We start from the raw sequence: 25727 nt of genomic DNA, 5'->3' as shown, positions 1-25727 counted from the left end.
ACGCGTAGTCTGTTCAGCATGATGCTCGCACCTTGTTACTGAGGTCTGGAATCCTTTTTTATTCTATCTTCAATAAATACTGGATTTTAGCACCATACCTGAAGTCTTCTCATCTGCTGGATCTCCCTACATTGATTTCCTATATATATATATATATATATATATATATATATATATGTGTATATATATATATATATATATATATATATATATATATATATATGTGTATATATATATATATATATATATATATATATATATATATATATATATATATATATATATATATATATGTATATATATATATATATATATATATATATATATATATATATATATATATTGATAGATAGATATGTAGAAAGATATACAGTATATGTGACGCCCTGGCAAAACCAGGTAGTCACAGATGACTGTACCCCCCACCAAGGGGACAGGAATCGCTTCCTCCTTGGGATCACACACACACACCCCCACATGTTGCATATGAGCAGCCACCCCTCCCCCCCCAGGGAGGAGCTGAAAAGAACAGCAGGGGAGGAGTTCAGCCAGTTGGAGGAGAGCAGCGCGGAGCAGTCAGGAGTGTGTCTCCTGGGCTGCAGAGAAAGGAGCAGAGCGGTCAGGGGTTGGAGCCACTGGACTGCGGGAACAAGTCAGGCATTAGGAGGGGACCCAAAGTGGACCGAGGCAGGGTAGTGGACCGCCGGCGGCATCGTGAAAGGGAACCCGGAATAGTGCAGGGAAGTGGACTTCTCCCATTCCAACCAAAGGAGCTAAGCAGACTACAAGGTGCAGTGCAGAAAAAGAGGGCTCCTGCTCATTGCACCGTGTGTGGGACCAGCACACCCCTCCAAAAGGCTTCCGGTCACCGGCAAGTTGGTTTACAAAGGACTCTGTGTTTTATGACTACACACATCAGCCTAGCTTCATCCAACACCAAGACAACTGAACTGTAAGTTCCCTGCTCCCTGCCACCACCACAACTCCCACTTGGGCCCCGGGACTACACCTCCCCTACCCGTGGAGGGGATTCCACCTTGCTGCCCCACACCACCAGTCCCGGGCACGGTCCCTAGAGGCAGCGGCAGTGCCACCATCTCATCACCGCAACCCACAGGTGATGTCATGGACAATCTCCCTTACCTAATCCCCTTTTTGTTGTGGAGCCTGGGATCACAGACCGGGTTACATCACCATGATACCTACAGAAGTGACCCCTTGGCCCGGATCTGAGTACCCCCTATCCCTGGACGACAGAAATACATATATAGAAACACATATAGACAAGAGGACAAGGAGTATATGTGCAAAAAGCTAGACAAATTTTATTAATATGAAGAAACCACAATAGACAATTAAAAACATGATAAGACATCACCAAAATTAATCATCTGGTGGGATGTAGATATTGTTACACAGACAGAATTGTTACACAGACAGGGACAGTCTCAGGAAGACCACCAAGATTAATCAGAGGATATCAAGGATATACAAAAATCCCATATATAGGTCAATCACAATGTGATACACTGTGTTAAAATCTCAATCAGGTGAATCCTGAGGCCCCCAGTCAGTGTTACAGTACAAAAAAACTGAAGGTGTAAAAACAACCAGGATTACAATAAGTCATGTAGCTGGGGAAAGCCAAGGGACCAAATACAAATATGTATATAAAAATCCTAGAATGTATGTAAAGGATCACCTTTTCAATATAGCCCCCACAGCTAAACAGATAACTACCTGGAAGTTTGATGGTTAAGAGTTAAACATTCAGTTAGAAAGACCCCCCAGTGAGGAACCTGGACTTCATCGACACGCGTTTCGCATGGTACAAGAGCTTTTTCAAGATGGAGAGGCACCTAAGAAACACCTATACACATAGTTTTTGAGTGTCCAAAGAATTCAAAGCTCAATCTCATATTCCACATTCCGTATTCTATTACAGTGTTGAAGAATCTCCATGATTTGTTGTGTACAATGTTAAGGATTGTAATTTCCTTGGAATTCTGCTGCAAGCCAACACAATTGAGTCATCACTGTCTTAATATGTAAGGGCAGCTCTGCAACAAAGAGTCTAGCACTTTTTCTATAAACACCAGCGATTTGCTGGACCAGAAGGAATCCTTTTCACACCCCCCGCAGCGAGACCTCAGCTCCATGTGTTTAAACATTTCACTTGTTGCCAGAATCTGCGTTAAAATAGCAATTACTCATTGTTATATAACACTGACAGTCTCCGAGCTGAACAATGTAGCGCCACGGGACAAGCCCAGTCATTAATCTATTGTCATCGGAGTCGGAAAATATGGTTTGAGACCCAGAAGCAGTGTCTCATCATTATAGCTGGATGACTTCTGCTATTAGAAAAATGAGACTGCTCCTCGGGATAACGCTATATCTCTTGGTTTAAAGTGCATGAACACTGAACTTTCAGCTGCTGGTGATCCAAAGAGCTTTCTATTAAACATGTATTCATTATTCATAGCGTTGTATTTTGTGGTTTTATACTGTATGTTTAATATAAACTGTGTATAATTGTGTATTGCTCATTGCCAATTTTTCTTCTTACTTTCTGTAAAAAGCTTTATTACCGTATCTGTGAACATTATATTGCTTGGGATGAAAGAAACCAAAATGTCCCCCCAGTTCTTATAGTAATCTTAGGGTACTTTCCCAGTTCCACAGAATAAATGGTGTGGATGAATTGACCGTAGATTTCATCCTTGGTGCTGCAAAGAATGAAATCCGCAGGAACATGGTCAATATAAATTAACATTAAATTTGCAGCGCCGGGTAATTAACATTGTATATTAACTCAGAATTTTTTTTTAATTATTAAATTTCAAAATTTTTATTGAAGGAATGCTAAAATATTGTCCCCAACTAAGAAATGTTTGGAAAGCTACATAGGCAAATATAGATATGAGAATATTCTGGGCAAACAAGAGTAAAAAAGTATATAAAAATTATAATAACCCATTCTAGATACTTGGAAAGTGAAAACACAGCAAAACAAAAGGAGTAGAGAAGATGTGCATGGGATCATGTAATATAGTTATAATATGTACGGGTGCAGTGGGTTGTCTCAGAAGATACCAAAGCTGCTACACAAAGTTTTTGAAACTTTTGTAAGTGAGAAGAGAAAACAACACATCAGCCGATATGAGCTTAAGGCTAGGGTCACACTTGCATATCGCTTCTAATGCGAGAGCAATGGCTACAGTATGCTAATGACCCCCCGGCTCCGTCTCTCCTGCGAGTGTGAGCCGAGTGTCATACAACTGTGACCCGATTTTGCGATCGGGTCACAGCTGCAGAGGAGAGGGTGGGCGCTGCGGAGGAGAGGGAGGTGTTAATCTCCCCATCTCCTCCATTGTCAGCCTGTGCGTATATCGCACTGCCCTTGGATGACATCCGAGTCCGATGTTTTTCTCGCACCCATATACTTGTATGGGTGTGAATGACAGGGCTCTCGCAGACTTGCATGCTGCAATTTTTTTCCTCAGTTTTTCCTCAGTTCCTCAGTCAGTTTAGGGCTGAGGAAAAACTCAGATTTCTCACAAAACTGAAAGCAAATCCTGATGCCAGCAAAGTCAATGAGAATCCTGAAGTGTAGGACACGTTTAGGATTTTCTCCTTGCAGATTTGGCGCAGAAAATAAACTGCAGCGTGTGAATTCTTCCTGCGTTTGTGGCTGCATTTTTCACCATTGAAAGCAATGAAAAAAACACACACAAAAAAAACGCATTGAAAAATGTTGCGAAACTTAAGTTTTTGCAAGTGCATTTTTCCTGTCAAGAGATGCAGATTTGGTGCAGAAATTGCTGCAACCATATCTGCAACGTGTGCACATACCCTATTAGTATCCCTCAAAGGATAAAATAAATATAAAATAATCATATTTGATAAAGGTGTCTGTATATGTTCCATCACTCAAAATATAAAATAATTTAACCCATGAGGTAAACACTGCAAAGATAAAAAGTTATCAAAGCATCAGAATTGCTGTTTTCAGCTGCCACATGTCCCCATTGAGTACAAACAGATCAATATGTTCCATATACCCCAGAATGGCACAAATAACACTACAACTAAGCAACCAAAAAATAACCCCTCATACAGCTTCATGTATGAGGAAAAAAAATGGATTTTGGAAAATGGTGACACAAAACTTTTTTTTTACAAATTTTCAGATTTTTTTCAAGCCACCAAAATTATAAAGAAAACTATAAGCTTGGTAGCCCAGTAAAGGGACGTGAACATGTACCACCCCGCAGGCTCGGCTGCGACCGCCGAGCTGCTCGGATCCATGCTCATACTGCAGGTGGTGGCTCGGGCCTCTCACGGACCCGGGGGTCACGTCGCTCTGCAACGGAGTTGGCGCTACATGCAGGGATCTGGCTGTTTGGTTTGGGATGACAGTTCGTGACGCCACACACGGGTTGTGGTGATTATGGGACTCCCGGGAGCGATGAAATGGCGCAGCTAGGTACTGACCCCTCCGTGGGTAGGGGATGTTGGTCCCGGGGCCCGGTAGGCAAGGGCCGGGGTGCAGGGTGAAGTATTGCGGTGCAGCGCGGTGCGGTGCCTGATGGCACTGGTGTACTCACTCTGACACAAGACACTGGAGTCGCTGGTAAACCAAACGGAGTGATGAACGGGGCCTGCAGCTGGCTGCAGCTTCTTCCACACTAGGTTGGTGATGTCTGCCTTTCTCCTGCACCTCTGTGTGTAAATGTTTTGACTCCTATACCTAGACACCACTACTCTGTCCTGGTCCCTTATGGTTCCACCAGTCATTTTAACGGTCTCCTGCAGGCAGCCACCACCGTCCTCCTCCTTGCCAATGGTGACTGGGCTCCGTCCCAGCCACCGGAGTAGTCAATGGCAGGCCTGTACGCAGGTCTGCCTCTGGACTCAATCTCCCTCCTTCACGGTCAAAACCACTCTCTACTTCAACTTGAACTTGACTACTTAGGTTCCCGCCTCCAGGCCTGTGAACTCCTCGGTGGGTAGAGCCAACCGCCTGGCTCCGCCCCCCCTTGTGTGGACATCAAACCTGGAGGGTGGTGACAAGGGTTTTAGTTTGGCTGGTGTTACCTAACCAGGAGGGGGGGTGTGGTGATGTGTGTGTGACTACCTGGGACGACCTGGATAGTCCAAGGTGTCACAAACACATAGCAGATTTGTATGCCAATTTTAAGCACACAAAACTGCATGTTTTGGCAGAAAAAAACACATTTTTTATCGTGTTTTTGCAGGTTTTTTATGTATTTTTTTCTTGCATTTTTTTCATGAGGTTTTATGTCATGGCAATTGTGAGGGCTCCGGCTGATGTTACAGCTGAGACCCGGCTCTCATTGCCAGGAGCAACTCCTGTGCTGCTCCTGGCAGTTTAACCCCTTAAATGCAACGATCAATCAGCATTGAGGAGGCAGGGAGGGGAATTGCTTACCTCTCCCTGGTGATCTGTAATGTGATTACTATGATGACCCTAGTTACTGAGCTAAGGAGAGCCTCACGCACCATGCCGGATGCATGATGAGTGAGGCGAAGTGTCATTGCTGCAAGTGCAACCCTGACAGATATAATCCACTACAGTGATCAAGCTCGAGCACTACAGTGGATTATATCTGCTGGAAAAAATGCAGAAGAAATTGACATGCTGCAGATATTTTTTGCACCAAAATTTGAAAAGAAGAAAATCTGCAACATGTGCACAGCAATTTACGATTCTCATAGACTTTGCTGGGATGTGTTTTTCCTTATACAGTACTACTGATAAAAAGCTGCAACAAAAAATATATGAAAAAAAGCAGCAAAAACGCAGCATGGTGAGCACACAGCCTAATCCTGCCGACCTAAAGAATCATGTCGCCAATGAATGTCGTACCCCCTCCCCCCATAATAAAAACAATAGCGGCGTCACATTTTTATTTCACCATTTCAGTACATCATGTGGCAAAATAAATAGTGTCATTCAAAACTACAATATATCCCAGGAACAAATGTAGATGGAAAAATAAAGAAAAAGTTACAATACAAAATTTCCTAAAGCAAAAAAAAAAAGAAATAAAAAAAGAAAACATCTGTAATATATCATTAATGCATTAATAAAAGTTTTATATCAGTCCCTGCAGGTTGGGAATTGTGACGGTAGAAGAAAATAGAATAGAAGCTTTATACATTGTGTGAAGGACAAACATGCGGAGAAATATGGCAGACATGTCGGTCCTGACAGCACTAATTAACCAGCGTCACAGGTGGTGGGCAGCGAGGGCAGGGAAGGAAACCTTTTTTTGGCCTCCCTGCAGTTTATCTAATAAATATAATTACACCTTTGGGCACATGGACCACAGCATTATGGTTTCATGCAGCACACAAGAGACTGATCTCCCAAACTTCACATGTAGAAAAGAGCTGTGGAAATAAAAGCGCAGATAGGGTATTACCCCAATATATGTGGGGTGAGGAGGGGGGAGTGAATACTCACCAGATGCAGTTGTGCAAGTCACAACTCCTTTACTCGCGTGTATAACTTTGATCCAGGCTGCAGCCACCCGATGGCAGATAACAGAGAAGAGTAGAGAGGGGTGATAAATGCCATGCCAAATGATCACTTGTTAAATTGTCAGATTAACGTGTCTTTATTATTGGCATAGGTCTACGCGTTTCAGGAGCTCAGCTCCCTTCCTCAGAACCGTCACTTTGATTTGATGTTTCTTTGGTGCTTGACGGTCCTGAGGAAGGGAGCAGAGCTCCTGAAACGCATTGACCTATGCCAATAATAAAGACACGTTAATCTGACAATTTAACAAGTGATCATTTGGCGCGGCATTTATCACCCCTCTCTACTCTTCTCTGTTAAACTTCACATGTGCGTGATCTCTAATTTTTATGGTGGGGCTTAGTGTAAGCGGTAACGAATGATGCTGGGGGTGTACAAACATGGGAACAAATCATCATACCATGTAAAACAGGGAAGAGAAACTATAAACTTCAATCGGGAACTACAACTGTACAATGTATGCAGGAATAACTGGTGAGAAATGAGGCTTTTATCTGTTCGAAATAATGTCCCTATAGAAGATACAGTAATACATTCCAACAATGCACCGAGGAGATATATTCAGATATTCAGAGAGAACTGTGCGGTGCCGGCATAGGAGGAATACCTAATGGTTTTGTGCAGTGATTAGCATAACTTAAAAAACAGTTGCGCGTGCTTCAGGTATACCAGCAAGATTTGGCAATGCTTAGCTGTAAAGCTGGATGTACTACATTGGATGCAGCCATGTAGTCTGATCCAAGGGTATCGTGCAAGAGGTAAGAATGCTTTCCCACAGGACTGTTATAGTAAAATATTGGCAAATATTCAGCTGGACTACATCAGAAATGGCAAAGGCTGCAATTGGTTAAATTCCCACAATGAGTTTTTAATTCTCTGTGTTTAGCGAAAACAGTCTTAGGCCATGTGCACACATTGCGTTTTTTCATGCGTTTCCGCAGCGGTTTGAGCTGCAGCGTTTTAATGCAAAATTGCATGCGTTTTGATTTCCAGGCATAGTTTATGGAAAGTAGGGATTTATTGTGCACACGATGCTTTTAGAAACGCAGCGTTTTTGGTGTCCGCAACATGCGTTTGAAGAAGCAACATGTTAATTGTTTTTGCCATTTTGGCAGCGTTTTGCTAACATTGAAGTCAATAAGAATTATCAAAACGCATCCTAAAAGAAATTTCTAGCGCTTTACATGCTTTTTTGATGCTAAACGCATGCTTTTTTGTCAAAATCAAAGCATGGGTTTTTGGGATTATAGTGAGGTCAAGAGGTTTTCATTTGCCCTCACATCCAGCCCGACTTTAAAAAATGAGGTAAACAATACTTTTACTTTATTTTGAACATAATTAATAAATCTCATCAATCATTTTTTGGAAAATTATCATTATACTGTTTGATTTAAAGGGTTTTTTTTTTCCATTTTTTTCCTACTGTTTGAATGCTCAAACTTTATTTAGTTGTGTATTTGTATTGAAAACGCATCTCAATTTAAGCACTGAAAATGCATGCGTATTTCCAGCGTTTATGTGGTCAAAATCAAATTTGACAATGACAAATTCTGCCAGAGGATGCGTTCATTTCTGCAAGGTACTGAACGCAACGTGTGCACATGGCCTTAGGCTGTGTGCGCACGTTGCGTTGTGTAAGTAATGATAGTCCTTCTTTTTTGCTTTTTGATATTATATATAGTGTAGGGACCTACAAGCATGAGGTTCCCGTGACGAGGGTTGTAGGCATACGTCTTATGGCCATACCGCTAACAAAAAACCTCATATATTTTTTTTGTACAGGATACAGCCAGGCCCCTTTTTTTTCGGCCTTGCCATTAGAGTTTCTGTCCTTATGTAGCGCGCAGTGGGGGTACGGCTTGGCAGCCCGCCTGATCTAATAGTATGGGCGTCACCTAATAGGCTGCGGGTTTGTGACTGTGCGTCTGCTAGTGTGAACACTGCTCTATGCAAGCCACTAGTGTGCAGTTTTACCATCCAGCCATTACCTCCTATGATGCCTTCACTTAGTGGGAATTTAGCTGTATCCTGCTGGAGTAGTAGTAGTTTTTTGGCCTGAGCAATATACAGCTGCAATTCCATCTTGCTGTAAGTAATGATATTCTTTCTTTTTTGCTTTTTGATGTTGTGTCACTGTAGAAAATTCTGCAGTGATTTGACAGCACATGTGCGCTTCAAATCGCTGCAGAAACACTGCATAACAATGCAGAAAAAAATGCCGATTTCATGCACTCTGAATGCTGTCTCTCCCATAGGCTCCCTTCACACGCACGTGTCTCCGGTACATGCTAGGTCCATTTCCACATTTACCGGAGACACGGGCACACGTAAACCCATTAAAATCAATGGGTCTGCGCACATGTACGTGTTTTGCCATGGAACGTGTGTACATGTGGAGCATACGCGTATCCGTGTGTTCCACACGTAGACATGTCCACGTTTTCTCCGGCATCACGGGTGTCACACGGCCCTTATACAGACCACACGGATGTAGTGTGGATGCGGTCCCGTGTGACACGCGCCGGAGAAAACTCACGTGTCAGAGAAAAAAATAACAAATCTTTACTCACCTTCTCCAGCCCTCCTGTCTCTCTCACTGCTGTCACTTGCTGCCGACCGCAGCTCATTCTGCTCATTTAATATTCATTTCACTGCAGCTGGAAGCAGCAACAGCGGGGAGACGGCAGGGCTGGAGACCAAGGATCAGCACCACGGACAGGGACGGCAGGGAGAGGTGAGCTGAAAGTTCTCATTCTCCGTGTGTTATCACGGAGAACACACATAGTGCCATACACATGGCTCACGGAGGGGAAAATGCACCTTTGACACGTCCGTGAAACACGTGCGTGATTTTCACGGACGTGTGAAGGGGGCCATAGACAGAGTGGGAGCTGCATCCATAGCACATGAAAGAAGCGACATGCTGCATTTTTGAACACACCAATTTGGATCAAAATTTTAGCATCCAAATCGATGCGCTCTCAAACGCAACGTGCAGATGAATTTTGCACAATCTTCATAGGTTGTGCTGGCGACGCAGGACGCATGCATTTACGCTGCAGTGCTAAACGCAGTGTAAATGCATGCAATATGCACACGTGTGCACACAGCCTTAGGATCAAGGTTCACAGCAGTTTGGACGCAACATGTTTCAGCTGCGGCAAAAACGCTGTGATGTACAGTACAAGCACAGTGGATGTGATTTCTAGAAATCTCATGCCCACTGTGCGTGTACAGCCAGCAGCGAAAACTGAACTGTGGTACAGCATTCCGAGCTGCAAGCATGTCAATTCTTTGCTGTGGAGTCGCAAGCATCCAACGTAGGGAGAACACAAGCGAGAGACCACAGCACCCCGAGCCCTGATCATGGGTAAGGGTAGCTGCGGTCTCCTGTGTTCACCTGCAAAGGAGACTCACGGCCCTGCAAGTCAGGACCCACCGTATCTAGGACACAGTGGGCCTGATCATGGGCACGTATCCTTAGACCACGTACACACATTGAGTATCGGATGTGTTTTTTACCTCAGTATTTGTAAGTCAAAACCAGGAATGGAACAATCAGAGGAAAATTTTTAATAGAAATATGAGCACCTCTTCTGTATTTTTTACCCACTACTGGCTTTGGCTTACTAATACTCAGGTAAAAAAACTCACCAAATACTCAACGTGAGCACGTGGCCTAAGGACTCTTGCCAACGTCTGTGCAATAGGATCCTTACACAGACCAAAATGCACTGACTGGCTGTTGTTCTCTTGACCAGAACATGTCCTGCAGTCCGACAATCCAGCAGCACTTTCACTGATGGCAGAAGGGGAACTTCCCGTGCGACCTCAGGTGACCTGACTGCCACACTGTCGAATTGTGGGTCACGGTCATGTCCCACAGTTGGACAATCCGGCAGTCAGATCACCTGTGGTCTCACTGTGGGAATCCGAGTGTGACTTTCAGTGAACTGAGTGACATCGACTGCTATTTTTTTTATGTTATTTGCTGCTTTTGTGGTGAATGAAACTAACTTTATTTAAACATGTACCATAGACAAATGATGTCCGATTATAGGGTTAGCACTCAAGACTAAAATCCGTGCTCAGGATTCTAGTATACCAGAAATTCAAAAAACCTTTGGCACCGGAAAAATAACTCTTGAAATAGTTTATCACTTGCTATCAAGGGTATCTGCAATAATGTTGGTATCCTGGAGTAGGTAGAGCTGTAACATCTAACTGCACTACAGCACTACCTGCTCCACGATACCGGCGGCAGTTGAAATGGTTTATCACTTGATGAATTTATTAGAATAAGGACAACAGAGGATGATATAAATGCCCAACATTTCGGCTTAAACTGCCTTTATCAAGGGTATCTGCAATAGTGCCGCTGGTATCCAGGAGTAGGTTGTGCTGTAACACCTAACTCCACCACAACACTATCTACTCCAGGACACTAGCGGCACTTGAAATGGTTTATCACTTGATGAATTTATTATAACACGGACATGAGAGGATGATAGAACTTCCCAACGATTCGGATTAAACAGCCTTTTTGAATGGTATTTGCAATAGTGCCGCTGGTATCTTGGAGTAGATAGTGCTGTAACACCTAACTAAACCACAGCACTACCTACTCCAGGATACTAGTGGCACTATTGCAGATACCTTTGACAAAGGCAGTTTACGCTGAAACGTTCGGCATTTATATCATCCTTTGATGTCCGTGTTATAGTATATTTATCAAGTAATAAACCATTTCAAGTGTTATATTTCTGATGCCAAAGGTTTTTCGAATTTCTGTAGACAAAAGACACCGTAAAAAAGCAGCAGAAAACAGCAAATATGCGGCAAAAACACAGCAAAAAAGCAGCAAAAACACAGCAAAAAAAGCAGCAAAAATGCAGCAAAAACTCATAAAGAAACAGCAAAAACAGCAAAAAAGCAGAAAAAAACTCAGCAAAAAAAGCAGCAAAAACACACAAAGAAAGCAGCAAAAAAGCAGTAAAAAAGCAGCAAAAAACAAAACAAATATGCAACAAAAACACTGCAAAAAAGCAGCAAAAAGGCAGCAAAAATGCAGGAAAAACACAAAAAAGCAGCAAAAATACAGTACAAAATAAGCAAAAACAGCAAAAAAAAGCCACAAAAACACAGCAGAAAAGCAGCTTTTTTACTGTCAAGAGATCAGATTTGCTGCAGAAATAACGCAGCAAAAATGCAATGTGTGAACATAGCCTTATGTTGGTTTTGTAGTTGTACATCTGCTACAGTTAGTGATAACTAATAATAGTACTTTTGTTAGTTCACATCTTCATTTTTCCAAATAAGGCTAGTTTCACACTTGCGTTCAGTGCATTCCGTCACTATGGAGAATAGCGCAGTCCGTTAACGCACTGCGCTATTCTTCATAGACTTGTATTGACGACGCACTGTAACGCAAGTGTCTGTGTGGCGCCCCTGACCTGGTCAGGCACCACTGAGTACTGCACCCATGCTGGGGACAGTACAATACAGGTAATCCAGAAGGCTGACTGGGGTGTGGTACACAGGCGCATAGTGATCAGGTCTCACACATGTACCCATGAGAGGACCCCTGGGGATCCCAGGAGGGGGAAAAGCCTTGACCTTCACTGGAATAGTGGAGGGGGCCAAAAGCCTCCATCTCCTCTCAAGGGGTGTGGTGAAGAGTCTGGTTGCTAGGTGGCGTAGGCAAGAACAGGAGAGGAGGGGCAGTGAGTCAGTTAGAAGAGAACTCCATAGGGCTCAGTGAGGAGCAGACCTGTGGGGCTGTTGCTGTCTAACAGCGCCCGCGCAGTGGCTACTGACGGGGGAGAACGGTCAACTAGGAGTGCTACCCGAAATCCATCTTCAGCTAGAGAGAGAGCAACGGAGTGGGAAGTAAGGAGACTGCTAGAGAGTACCAGGCCCAAACGGGCGGCAGATCCCGAAGCGGAGATAGATCCAGCTTTCTTTTGCTAAACCTGCCGGTGTGGGGCTCTCAAAGCCCACGCCACAACACCACAAAAAGCCGCAGCCACGTAGCCACAGTTGGGGCCCATAGCTCACAGGAGGCAAGAAGCTGGAGTGATCTGGCCCAGGCGACAAGCACACGGCGAACGAAGGGGAGAGAGGCTGCAGCATCTTCCCTGGGTGACCCCCATAGGGACTCAAAGTCGGGGTCACCCCAAACCACCAAGGGCTAAGGAAGGCGAGTTGGTAGTCACCCTCATAAAGTCAGCCTGAAGGATACCTGGTTCCCACCTGGTTCATCTCAGCTACGCCCGGGCTACTCACCCTGCCATCAAATGTGAGTAAAGCCCTTGAAAGACAGTTCTGCCTGTGTGAGTCATTCTGTGACTTGTGGTACTACGCATCTACATCGGGCCCTGAGGCTTGCCTCACTCTCAGGAGGCTATTCCAACTAACTGCACATACCATCAGCCCCAGGCGACCCTCAACCTGCAGTGGCGGTCCCTACTGGCCGCAATACTGAGAGTGGCGTCACGACAAGAAGAAGATCTCCTACCTGTGACCAGATCCAGCCGAGTGGAGTCCCTGAAGGTAATGCACCGACACAACACCTGTGGGGCTTCACATCTGGCGTCACGAACAGGATAAGGACTAGACCTGTTCAGACAGGTGACCATGTGCCTGGGCGGTCCGCTTGAAAAATTGGAAGCGCCGCCATATTGCCACCATGGAAAGCGCGCTGAAAAACAACAGCAGCCCGCGCTGGAAGAAGTTACCGCCCACGAAGAGGTGTGGCTACCCAGAGATCCCCTGGAGAGTTCTGACCTTGCCAGCTATGAGAGTGGAAGCGTCCAGAGACGTCGGGACAGAAAGGGAGCCAGAAGCCTGCTGCTGGGAGAGGAGCTGCTGAAAGAGGCAGAGCGGAAACTGAACAGCTTGCTATTAGAGGCAACGGCGAGTCCACTGCTGGGAAATCGTGCAGAAGAGGGCGCAGAAGAAATGGCGTCTGACCGCAGAAATCCAGAACCGGGCTCCGCTGCCTGGTGGTATCGGGAGCTGGCCCAGTTCTGCGACCGACTGGAGACCCGGGTTGTGGAGCAGATCCGGGAAGAACGAATGGAAATGCTGGAGATGACCGCGGCGGTTCGGGCCTATGAAAGGAGAGCCGCGCGCCGAGTGCCAGACAGGACGGCGATGACGCAGACCCCGATGCTGCCACCAGTGGGTGAGTCGAGTGATGCCCCGGCCAGCGCAAGTGCCCCGACCCCTGCTGCTACGCCCGCGGTCCCCGAAGAGGCGTCCGGTGCGGCGACGCTGAAGCAGGCCGCAGCCACGCCAGGCGCGGCCCGCCAAGCCCCGGCCGCCGCAGCGATGCCCTGCTTGGCCCACCAAGACCCGGTCCCTGCAGCAACGCCCAGTCCGGCCCGCAAAGAACCGGCTGCTACCGCGACCCTCATCCGCGTCGCAGGCGTAACGCTGACCCAGGCCGCCGCCCTGCTAGGCCCGGCCCGCCGAGACCCCACCGCCGCAGCAACGCTCGTCCGCGCCGCAAGTGAGGTGCTGAACCAGGCCGCAGCCACGCCAGGCGCGGCCCGCCAAGCCCAGACTGCTGCAGCGACGTTCAGCCCAGCCTGCACAGAGCCCCCTGCAACAGCGACACAGATCCAGGCCGCCGCCAGCCAGGGCGCGGCCCGCCAAGACCAGGCCGCCGCCATCCAGGGCGCGGCCCGCCAAGACCAGGCCGCCGCCAGCCAGGGCGCGGCCCGCCAAGACCAGGCCGCCGCCAGCCAGGGCGCGGCCCGCCAAGACCAGGCCGCCGCCATGCCAGGCGCGGCCCGCCAAGAAGAGATTACCTCGTCATTTACCCCGGCCTGCAAGGCCAGAGCAGACACCGCTCCCCAGTCCAAAGAGGTCCCTGCTAGGAAGACCCTGATAGGGGAGGACCCCGAATACTGGAAGCTGAAGGCTGACCTAGAGGCCCAGTTCCCGCAAGAGATGGTGGATCGGTATCTGCTCCCTCCGCATACCCCCAAGGAGATTCAGGCAACCCCTGCAGCCGCACCAGAGAGTCCACCGCCCAGACCAGCTGAAGAAAGCCCATCCCCAGCACTGCCACCAAAGGAGTGCCAAGAAGAACTAAGGGGGAGAGGAGGCCAGGCAGCTGAGGAGCTGACTCCGGAGCCACCAGCAGTGGATCTATACTCAGAGCCGGAGATGTTGCCCTATTCCTGTTGGGATGAGGAAGACCTGACACCGTCCGCTGACGAAGATCTGCCTAAAAGTCTCACCTGGGAGTTTGCAAGCTGTACCACGCAGAGTTCAAGCCGCAAGACAAGGCGTCGCAACAGAACAACGCTGTCCCCTGCACCACAGTCTCCAGAGCAGAGAGAAGTCACAGCCAGAGACCTACAGGAGAAAAGGTTCCTGAGAAGAGCCAAAGCCCAGGTCAGAGGACCCCTTTGCAGAGGAGTAGTGGAGGATTTCAACTTGAAAAGCGGATACGGCTTTATTGTAGCACCTGGTATCAAAGAAGGGATATTTGTCAACAGAAGAGATGTGAGAGCTCATCTGCCTCGAGGACACCCTGGCAGAAATCTAAAGATGGGAGATTCAGTCCAGTTTACTATGCACCAAGGTGAAAGAGGATTGTATGCCCTGGACGTAACACAAAGTCCTAAAGAAAGAGAAGGAAGACAAAGCAGAGAAAAAGAACCTACGGATGAAACTACCACAGACGACGATAAAGAGCAGGAAAGCAGCAGGTGCCACCGCCATACAGGCTCAAGCCCTGGTAAAGAGGAGTAAAGTAAAGTAAAGTAAGAAGTACAGAAGTTAAAGTTTTGAAAAAGTTTGTTTTGCAACGTTCTCAAGTTCAAGTAATGTGCCCACAAAAACTATTGTGAGAAATAAACCTTAAGGCTATGAACTGGCTATAGCCACAAACTCTCGCAGTGTAAATAGTTACACCAGAGGGCACCACCGCCACCAGAGTCAGCCTGTTTAGGGGCTTGGCTCGTCTGCAACCAGGAGGAGCCCGTCCGTATATAGGGCCTTGGCTCACCTGCAACCAGAGAGCACGCCTGTTTATGGGGCCTTGGCTCACCACCACAAAGAGGGTACCTGGTCAGCACCAACTGTGGAGGCCGCCTCTGCATCCTGCCAGAAGAGGCTGAAGGCGCGGATCCACCAGGCCAGGTATACCCTGAAGACCCCCAGCCCATGAAAGCCGCCTCTACATCCTGCCAGAAGTGGCTGAAGTCGCGGCCAACGTGAAAGGGTTTTGGGTGGGTTAACGGACTTGTGGGTGGAGGGTGGTGATGTATGGTACCTGGTGCTTTTAAAAATGTTTTAATGTTTTATGCATTTTAAAATGTTGTCTTGCAGCCCGAGGACGTGCTGGTGATAACTAAGGGGGAATGTGGCGCCCCTGACCTGGTCAGGCACCACTGAGTACTGCACCCATGCTGGGGACAGTACAATACAGGTAATCCAGAAGGCTGACTGGGGTGTGGTACACAGGCGCATAGTGATCAGGTCTCACACATGTACCCATGAGAGGACCCCTGGGGATCCCAGGAGGGGGAAAAGCCTTGACCTTCACTGGAATAGTGGAGGGGGCCAAAAGCCTCCATCTCCTCTCAAGGGGTGTGGTGGAGAGTCTGGTTGCTAGGTGGCGTAGGCAAGAACAGGAGAGGAGGGGCAGTGAGTCAGTTAGAAGAGAACTCCATAGGGCTCAGTGAGGAGCAGACCTGTGGGGCTGTTGCTGTCTAACAGCGCCCGCGCAGTGGCTACTGACGGGGGAGAACGGTCAACTAGGAGTGCTACCCGAAATCCATCTTCAGCTAGAGAGAGAGCAACGGAGTGGGAAGTAAGGAGACTGCTAGAGAGTACCAGGCCCAAACGGGCGGCAGATCCCGAAGCGGAGATAGATCCAGCTTTCTTTTGCTAAACCTGCCGGTGTGGGGCTCTCAAAGCCCACGCCACAACACCACAAAAAGCCGCAGCCACGTAGCCACAGTTAGGGCCCATAGCTCACAGGAGGCAAGAAGCTGGAGTGATCTGGCCCAGGCGACAAGCACACGGCGAACGAAGGGGAGAGAGGCTGCAGCATCTTCCCTGGGTGACCCCCATAGGGACTCAAAGTCGGGGTCACCCCAAACCACCAAGGGCTAAGGAAGGCGAGTTGGTAGTCACCCTCATAAAGTCAGCCTGAAGGATACCTGGTTCCCACCTGGTTCATCTCAGCTACGCCCGGGCTACTCACCCTGCCATCAAATGTGAGTAAAGCCCTTGAAAGACAGTTCTGCCTGTGTGAGTCATTCTGTGACTTGTGGTACTACGCATCTACATCGGGCCCTGAGGCTTGCCTCACTCTCAGGAGGCTATTCCAACTAACTGCACATACCATCAGCCCCAGGCGACCCTCAACCTGCAGTGGCGGTCCCTACTGGCCGCAATACTGAGAGTGGCGTCACGACAAGAAGAAGATCTCCTACCTGTGACCAGATCCAGCCGAGTGGAGTCCCTGAAGGTAATGCACCGACACAACACCTGTGGGGCTTCACATCTGCGCTGCATCCGCTGGACAACGCAGGGTCGTTATTCTGACGCTGCGTCGGGCGGATGGAACGCAGCATGTAACGTTTTTCTGCGCTTGGCGGAGTGTCAAAAAAACGCAACCTGCAGGAATCCGTTAGGCGTCCGTTGTTTTTATAATAGACGCCTATGGTGGCGGATTCCGTTAGAATGCGTCATTTGATGGATTCCGTTAACGCAGCTGATTTTACACAACTGCGCATGCTCAGATGTGTAAAGTCAAGGAAAAAAAACTATAACGGATTGCGTTATTTTGTACGATCTGTAGCATGCGTTGTGCCACTATATGCAACGCATCCGTTACATGCATCACACAACGCAATGCTACGGATCCCGTCCAACGCAGGTGTGAAACTAGCCTAACTTTTGCAGTTCAGATTTGTGGAGTGGATCTTGCTTCTAGTATGCGAACAGTTAATGTGGTTAATTTACCACAAAACAAGAGTCTAAATACTTAGTGTTAAGCACAGCGGAATTAGATTTATTGTGTGTATACTGCAGTTGTTGGATAAGTAGCTTTCGAAAATCAATATTTAATTAGCTCACACACTGTTTTATTACGAGCGCCGCTGAGAATCGCAGAGTATTTTCCTTGCTGCCTTCCCAAGACACAGCTTTGGTTTCTCTGGAAACTGGCACTAACACACCGGGATTTCACCGTGGGGGCCGGACTCCCCGATCCCACACAAGACTGAGATGTCACACTGTTTGCATTTGATCTAAACTTGTAAACAAGTCCCAGCTTGTAGTCTTTCTTGTAACGTAATGAGAAAAGGAAATTTCAGACCATCTCCCACCTCCAGGCTCCTTAGTCTGCCTTTTGCAGACCTAACACTCTCCGCAGAGCCACCGCAGCTGTCAAGCTACAAGTGCTCTTATGTCTAGCAACAGATGGGTCTTTATCTGCTATTTATTACAATGTAATTAAGATAGCAACTCTATCACAATCTTCATTTTAATATCTCTAAAAATAATCTTTCTAATCTCAGAAGGGGCCTAATTTCAGTGCAGCAGTAATGGGGCCATCTGAATTTAAACAGGCTCATCCCATTGTGCCTAGGAGCCGTACGCAAACATTACAATACAGATTATACCGATCATTAAGTGTTACCAGATGCTAAACTGTTTCTAAAGATGTCTCCCAAACAATAGAGGGTTATTTGCAGATTCTTCTTGAGTCTCGTTTACGATGACCTTTACATCAAATCAAGGACTATTGTATGGGCATCTTGAACATTACAAAATCATTATTGCAATCTTCAGGATTCTTGTGCATGATGAGACTATGTTCTTAAGGTGGTGTCACACACAGCGACAACGACAACGACGTCGCTGCTACGTCACCATTTTCTGTGATGTTGCAGCGACGTCCCGTCACTGTCGCTGTGTGTGACATCCAGCAACGAGCTGGCCCCTGCTGTGAGGTCGCCGCTCGTTGCTGAATGTCCAGCTTCATTTTTTGGTCGTCACTCTCCCGCTTTGACGCACAGATTGATGTGTGTGACAGCGAAAGAGCGACGAAATGAAGCGAGCAGGGAGCAGGAGCTGACATCTGGCAGCTGCGGTAAGCTGTAACCAAGGTAAACATCGGGTAACCAAGGTGGTTACCCGATATTTACCTTTGTTACCAGCCTCCGCCGCTCTCACGCTGCCAGCGCCGGCTCCTGCTCTCTGCACATGTAGCTGCAGTACACATCGTGTATTTAACCCGATGTGTACTGTAGCTAGGAGAGCAGGGAGCCAGCGCTCAGTGTGCGCGGCTCCCTCCTCTCTGCACATGTTGCAGCACAGTGACGCGTGTCGTTATGATCGCTGCTTCGGCTGCTGTGTTTGATAGCTAAGCAGCGATCATAACAGCGACTTACAAGGTCGCTGCTACGTCACAGAAAAGGGTGACTTAACAGCGACGTCGTTGTCGCTGTCGTTTAGTGTGACCCCAGCTTAAGTCAAAGCATGGAAGGGTAAGCAATGGTACAAGATAATTAGGGATAGAGAGGTCTCCTTGAATCTACTAATTACGTATCACGGACCACAACCTTCCATTGATGGCTTCTTGTGTTACTCTATGCTACAATAAAGCACACTAAACGTAAGTTCAGTATACCTTAATTACTGGGTGTTCAGTTGTATAGGCCGGTGTGATGACATAGGTGTTCAACTAGAGCTGCCATTGAATTATGATACAAAGAATCCACACAGATAACATCAATAAGCAAACTGCTGTCAAAATGGCTAAAACAAACAGGTTATCCTATAAAATAAAAGTTGTCTTCTATCCACCGGATAGTTTATAACTATATGATCACTTGAAGCCCATGATTACAAAAATGTGATCCCAAGACAACCATTTATTTTCACTTTTTATGTAACGGCCTTCAGCTTGATCTCGAGCCATGGCAACTTGATGAACACCCTGTATGAAAATCGATCTTGTGCCAGCCTAGATAGGTCCACTAGGGTCTTCTCTGCCATTATCTTGATAGTATCAAGCCATCAGGTTGCTGGTCTTCCTCTTCACCTTGCTCCTTCTATTCTTCTGACTATTCTGTTCTCGCTTACCCTTGCTTTATTAGGTTGTCTGCATCTACCCCAAAGACATTGAACAAATAGGAAGAGCACCTTCACCCCATTAAAACCTCCCTGTCACGCAGAGTTTTACACAAACTCCGCCGACTGTTAGGGTGGCGTCAGGCTCTGTTCACATTGCAGATTCTGACGATCAGCCCGATGGTTTCTCTGATGTCTGGGATCAACACAGGCAGACCCGGGTGTCTACCTGCTGCGTGCTGATTTATTGGCAGGCAAGCAAGAGTTAACCTCTGCTCAATGTCAATTTCAATCTCTGCTAGTTTGCTTTTTAGCTTCCTTTGATCACATTTGGTGGGGAGGCCAATCACATCTGCTCCCCCTCTATTTAAGCTGGATGAAATCTACTACCTATGCCAGTTATAGCTTCTATGTTCATCTGTGAGGTGTGGTGTCCAAGATTCTGTGAGGAAAGAGTTAACCTTTTTCACTGACTTAGAAAATAATAGAAATTCATTCTCGCTGGCAAGACCGAACCAGACTTATTTGCGTAATAAACTGTGAGACCAACCTCAAGGACGCAGAATGTTTTGACTTAGAGACGATTGAAAAACATCTTGTTATTGGAGTATAAGTCATTATATTAATTTCTCTTGCTGGGAATATGCAATCCACGCCTTAATGAATGTAGATTAATGAATATATATGTTGCATAGTTACGCCCTAATCAACTTTGTATAACTTTGTAATGTAAACAATACCAATACACTTTCTATTCGGAGCCGCACATCTCCAGTCTTATGTGTATAACGGCGTCCGCTTGTTTTCATTGAGACGGAGTAGCAGAGGGGGGGGTCACCGGTACCCTCTCTGCATTCGGACATCGCTGTTAACAGCTGTGACCGTTAGGTCAACCTAACAATTCTACGGTGAAAATTGTGCTATTTGCTTGTTGTGGAAGTTAACCCCTGTTGTTTTGTAGAATCCTTCCCTCTCTTGTGTTTCCTCTTGAATGTCTTATTGTCTTTACCTATGTGAGTGTGCACTGCGTGATAGAGTTTTGTTTTTTTAATTGTCTATATCTGTAACTTTCATTACACTCCTATCCCATTACTCCTCGGGGGAGGGGAAAACAGATCAGGACTAGTCAGGAGCTGGGCCAGGAAGGAGACTCAGACATCCCCACTGTTAGGGGTATCCCTGAGAATAGGTATAGCATAGGGTTCCCTAGCTTGAAGGACAGCTTAGCGGCCCCAGTTCTCCACTATCCCAGAGTTATCGCAACACTCCCCTTACTGTTTCAAGCAATCAAGCAAAACGGATGACTTGAGAATCATCATTCTATTGATCATTAAAGGTCCCAGCAGTGGATTTTCAGGGATCAGACAGTTATCATCTACTCTGTAGATAGTTGAAACATTTTGAGGGTTTTTTTTATATCACCTTCACACCTTTAAATACAGTGTGTCTTCGAAAAAAACAAAGTGTAAAGATGATACTGTAAAAAGGATCATCAGACATAAATCATGATTTAAATAAAGCACGATGCAGTCAGCAACCAGACTCTTTAAAAAAATATAAGCTTGCTGGTACATTTGAGCTCATTTGGTGCACATCAGACACATATAGCAGAATGCTACCTTCTGTATGGCAAAAATTCCTTCCAGTGAACAAGAAATATCTTCAGAACTGTAAGCAGACAAGACATGCTGGATACAACGCCCAGTGGCTTCTCTCCCCATCATAGCATTACCATCTTTAGCATATACCTATTTCAATTCTTTCATCTTTTCTTGACTTATAAATAATAATCGAATAGTCATTTCTTACCTTTGCTATCTGAACACACCAGTTAAGAAGGAGCTGGGAACCAATGTTATCCTTGTGTTCATGGACATAATCCAAAAGGCATCCATGAGGCATCAGTTGGGTAACGAGTTGAATTGTAGGACTCAGACAGACTCCAAGTAAGCGGACTAAGTGAGGATGATCCATGCTAGCCATAATCAGTGCTTCCTAAAATTAAAAACATGGAATACAATTAGTCAATAACATATACAGCCCCTGCAGAGTTTAAAGAATAACTACTGTAATTTTTCGTTTTATAAGACACACGGGATTATAAGACAAACCTCAAATTTAAAGATAAAAAAAAAGATAAAAAAAATAAAAAAAAAAACAAAACGGGGTTTGTTTTATATTTCAGTGTTGTCTTACCAGAGGGGGCCGGCAGCGGTGGTGGAGCGGGGTTATAGCAGGCAGAGGCTGTGCTAGCAGCGGTGGCGGGTCAGTGGTGGCGGCAGCGGGTCAGTGGTGTCAGCGGTGGGTCAGTGACAGTGGCAGGTCAGTAGTGGAGGAGGCTAGTGCGGTGAGTGTCCCAGTCTGTCCATAGTCCCAGTTCAAATGATGGCGCCCGTAGCGGCGCGTGCGCAGATGGAGCTCTCACACAAGAGCTCCATCTGCGCACGCGCTGACTCCCGCCACCATCATTTGAAACCAGGACCGCGGACAGACTGGGGCACTCGCCACACAGGCACTGCAGTCTGCACAGCCACCTGCCCGCACAGAGTGGCAGCCAGCAGGCCGCCCACCCGCACAAAGAGGCAGCCAAGACAGAGAGGCAGCTGGCCGCCGGCACCGACAGGCACCCGGCTATCCGCACGCAGCGACACCCACCTGGCCGCCTGCAAGCACCCGGCTGCCCGCACACAGAGCTGAACAGACGGCCCCCCTTGTAAGGTATGTTAGGATTTTAAGATGCATCCCTCATTTTCCTCACAAATGTTTGGGAGGAAAAGTGCGTCTTATAATCTGAAAAATACAGTACTTTCAAGTAATTTTATAATAAGCTGTCATGTGTATGTACACAGGGACTAACACTATTCCTGGCCATTGACTTGTATCCTGCAGTTTTACCAGTTGACTTTGATGGGAGCATACAAACTCCCGAGAGCTCTCCCATACATTATGAGGGATTTCTGCTCTTTATTACTTAGCTCAGAAACAGCAGCAGCATGGAGGAAATTATATAAAAGAGTACTGAAAAGTGTAGATGTGAATCCATCTCTGGGATGAGATAAAAGACTTGTTAGAAAACTCAGCATGATCTTTCTGTGTCTCCCTTGCTTGTTTCCTCACTCTGCTCTGTGGGATGAGTTTATCTTAAAGGAAAGGAATCAGATTTCTCAAATAAGTTCTTATCACATATACTATTGTTTTATACAAATCTTGATGAAATTAGAACTGGATGTAACATTTAGGCCGGTGTCACACTTGTGATTGCTTCGCGTGTTTCTCGCGCGAGTCTCACGGTGCATCACCTGGCACAAACTCACACTCTCCTCACAGGAGCGTCTCAGCTGCATAGGGATGCATGCAACCGACCTGCTTCTGTTAACAGAATGTGAGTCCGTGCCGGGTGATGCAACGCGAGACTCACGTGAGATACACGCGAGGCAATCGCAAGTGTGACACCGGCCTAATACAACAACTTTTGAAATGTCAATCTAGGGAGTATACATGTCCTTGCTTTAGACCACTCCCGTAATAAGACAGTGTTGACATCTTCTGCATAGAGTGTTTCCTATTGTGGAGTACATGTAGGGCTATTCACTAGGCTCACTAATTGTTTTATCATCCAGGTTCTGCAGCAAGCAGCCATCAACATATCTTTGTGAAGAGAGAGGGTTGTCCAGATGGAACATCCCTTTTAATAAAAGTGTATACATTAAGCTCCTAAACTCTATCTTCCAGGCAATGTTCTTATCATTTAGCTGAAAGCAGGTGATTTTGGAAAAATGTGGCTTCAGCCCCTGTAAAGATATAAAATCAATCAGCTCAGATGTGTGGCCCTAAAATATAATTATGTTCAAAGTTAGAGGTGCATTTTAGTTTTGTAGAAAAATAAAATGAAATTATAGTCTCATAATTGCTTCCTCTAACAAGAAAAAGCAGATGTCTTGGGTTTGCATTCTCCTGTTACAATGGAAAAGAAAAAAACATAATAAAAAAAAAAAACCCTGAGATTGCTGAGTTGGTAGAAAGAAATCCAAATGCTTGAACAGTTGTTGTGAGATGTACTGATGTACTGGGCTTCAGGACGTGTCCAGCATTATAAGAATGCGTGATACAATGGGAAGAAGGTTCCAGTTATTGAGAATAATTCACAACGAAAATCTTATCAGCCCTACAGAATACTTCTAAAGTATACAAGTGAAAGGGGTTGTCCAGCTAGAAAAAGATCTTTAACAATGCTTAGAATATATACAATTTTTGCAATTTTCAGTCATTACCAAAGCTCCTCACCCCACCACACCCCCATTATACCCTTGTATGCTTGGCCAATCAATGCCTTCCGAACTGGACGGAATAGTTTCCTTGCTCGCTCTTCCAGCTCAGAGTGCACATGACCATGACAGCCGCCGATGCAATGAGTGGATGAAGTGGTCATGAAACTAAAGAGACTAGCAGGGAATAGGGCTGCAGACCATCACTATTCTATCAGGACAGATGTCCGATCTGGCAAAATAGTAATTGCTGCAGCTAGTCAGTATTTATTTATTTAAATCACTTACCATATTTTTCAGTTTATAAGACGCACTGGATTATAAGACGCACCTTAAGTTTGGAGAAAAAAAAGGTAAAAAATGGGGTCTGTCTTACAATTCAGTGGTGTGTCACCAGTGAGGGGTGGCAGTGGTGGTGGAAAGGGGTCACAAGAGGCAGGGGCAGTGGTGGAATAGGGAAATACTGCGGGGGCTGTGCTGAAGCTGCACTGTGCTGGGGCTGCAGGCCGAGGGAGATGCACTGTGCTGGGCCTGCAGGCCGAAGGAGCTGCGCTGTGCTGAGGCTGCGGGCACTATCCTGAAAATGTTGGCAGGGCGGACTTCAAATAATGGTGCCTGGAGTCGGCGCTTGCGCAGATGGAGCTCTCGGATCAAGATCTCATCTGCGCACGTGCCACCTCTGGTCCACTGATCATCAATGGACTTAAAGAAAATGGTGCCCGGTGGTGTGCGTGTGCAGATGAGATCTTGAGCCGAGACCTTCATCTGTGCTCGTGCGGACTCTGGGTGCCATTATTTTGAAGTTCACACATTCGACATTTTCAGGATAGAACCCGTAGCCTTAGCACAGCACAGTGCAGTGCAGCTGCACATCACCCGCAGCCCCAGCACAGCGCTTGCAGCCCCAGAACAGCAAAGTGCCTTCGGCTGGCAGCCCAAGTATAACGCAAGCGATATTGTTACTGCAACCCCTCTTGATCACCCATGGTAATCAACTTTCAGATTATAAAACGCACCCCTCACCCATTTTACTCCCAAGATTTTGGGAGGAAAACTGCGTTTTATAATCCAAAAGATACGATATATAGCGCTATTAATTCCACAATTCTTAACAGACGTGATCAACTTTGACCCCATTTCAGTATGTTTTTGGAGTGTGGGAGAAAAAAAAGCAGGATTTGAAACCAGTACCCCAGCGCTGCAAAACTGCATTGATAACCACTGAGCCATCGTGCTCTGCTGATTGGCTGCAGTGATCACAAGACACAATAATGCCACATCACCCACTGGCAACAGCAGCATCAACATCCCTGAAAACATCATTCAGAAGTAGATATCCCCTTTCAAAGAAGTGGTGGACAACCCATTTAAACATGTCTGCTGATCTTAAACTCTCTCTAAACAACCCCTTTAAGCTTTTGTCCCAGTTTAATATCATGACTATCATATACAGAGATGGCTACACTGTTATACAGCACTTGTATTGCCTTAGTTATTTGGTGAATAGTGAATATTTACCATGTAAATAGTCCAAAAAATTAAAAAAACACATTTACAAATAGGCTGCGCTTGTACAAATACCACAGTGTGAGGGCCGGGGAGGATTGGTAGGCCCAGGAGGAGGATCCACTGGACCGAGCACCCCACCTGGAGGGCAGGGTACACGGTAGCTGGAGCACTAGCGTGGCAGGAACGAGAAGAACCAGGTCACCAGGGTCATGGAGTCCCATAGGACGGTACAGGAACAGGTGCAGGTATCAGGAAGCAAAGACAGGACCAGGTCACTAGGG

General features: G+C 46.4%; 1 protein-coding gene across 2 annotated transcripts in view; it reads right to left on the bottom strand.

The window, feature by feature from the left end:
- The window catches only part of ERBB4 (erb-b2 receptor tyrosine kinase 4), a 1420891-nt gene that overhangs the window by 181785 nt on the left and 1213379 nt on the right, over window positions 1-25727 (bottom strand). For both annotated transcript variants that reach the window (XM_075317538.1, XM_075317539.1), the window contains exon 20: window positions 21482-21667. In XM_075317538.1, coding sequence (XP_075173653.1) covers window positions 21482-21667 — 186 coding nt within the window. The remainder of the gene's footprint in view (window positions 1-21481; window positions 21668-25727) is intronic.

Source organism: Anomaloglossus baeobatrachus, chromosome 7 (assembly GCF_048569485.1).
Source record: "Anomaloglossus baeobatrachus isolate aAnoBae1 chromosome 7, aAnoBae1.hap1, whole genome shotgun sequence".
Taxonomy (NCBI): domain Eukaryota; kingdom Metazoa; phylum Chordata; class Amphibia; order Anura; family Aromobatidae; genus Anomaloglossus; species Anomaloglossus baeobatrachus.
Note: the sequence above shows the minus strand (reverse complement) of the source record. Positions and strands in the feature narration are given on the sequence as shown.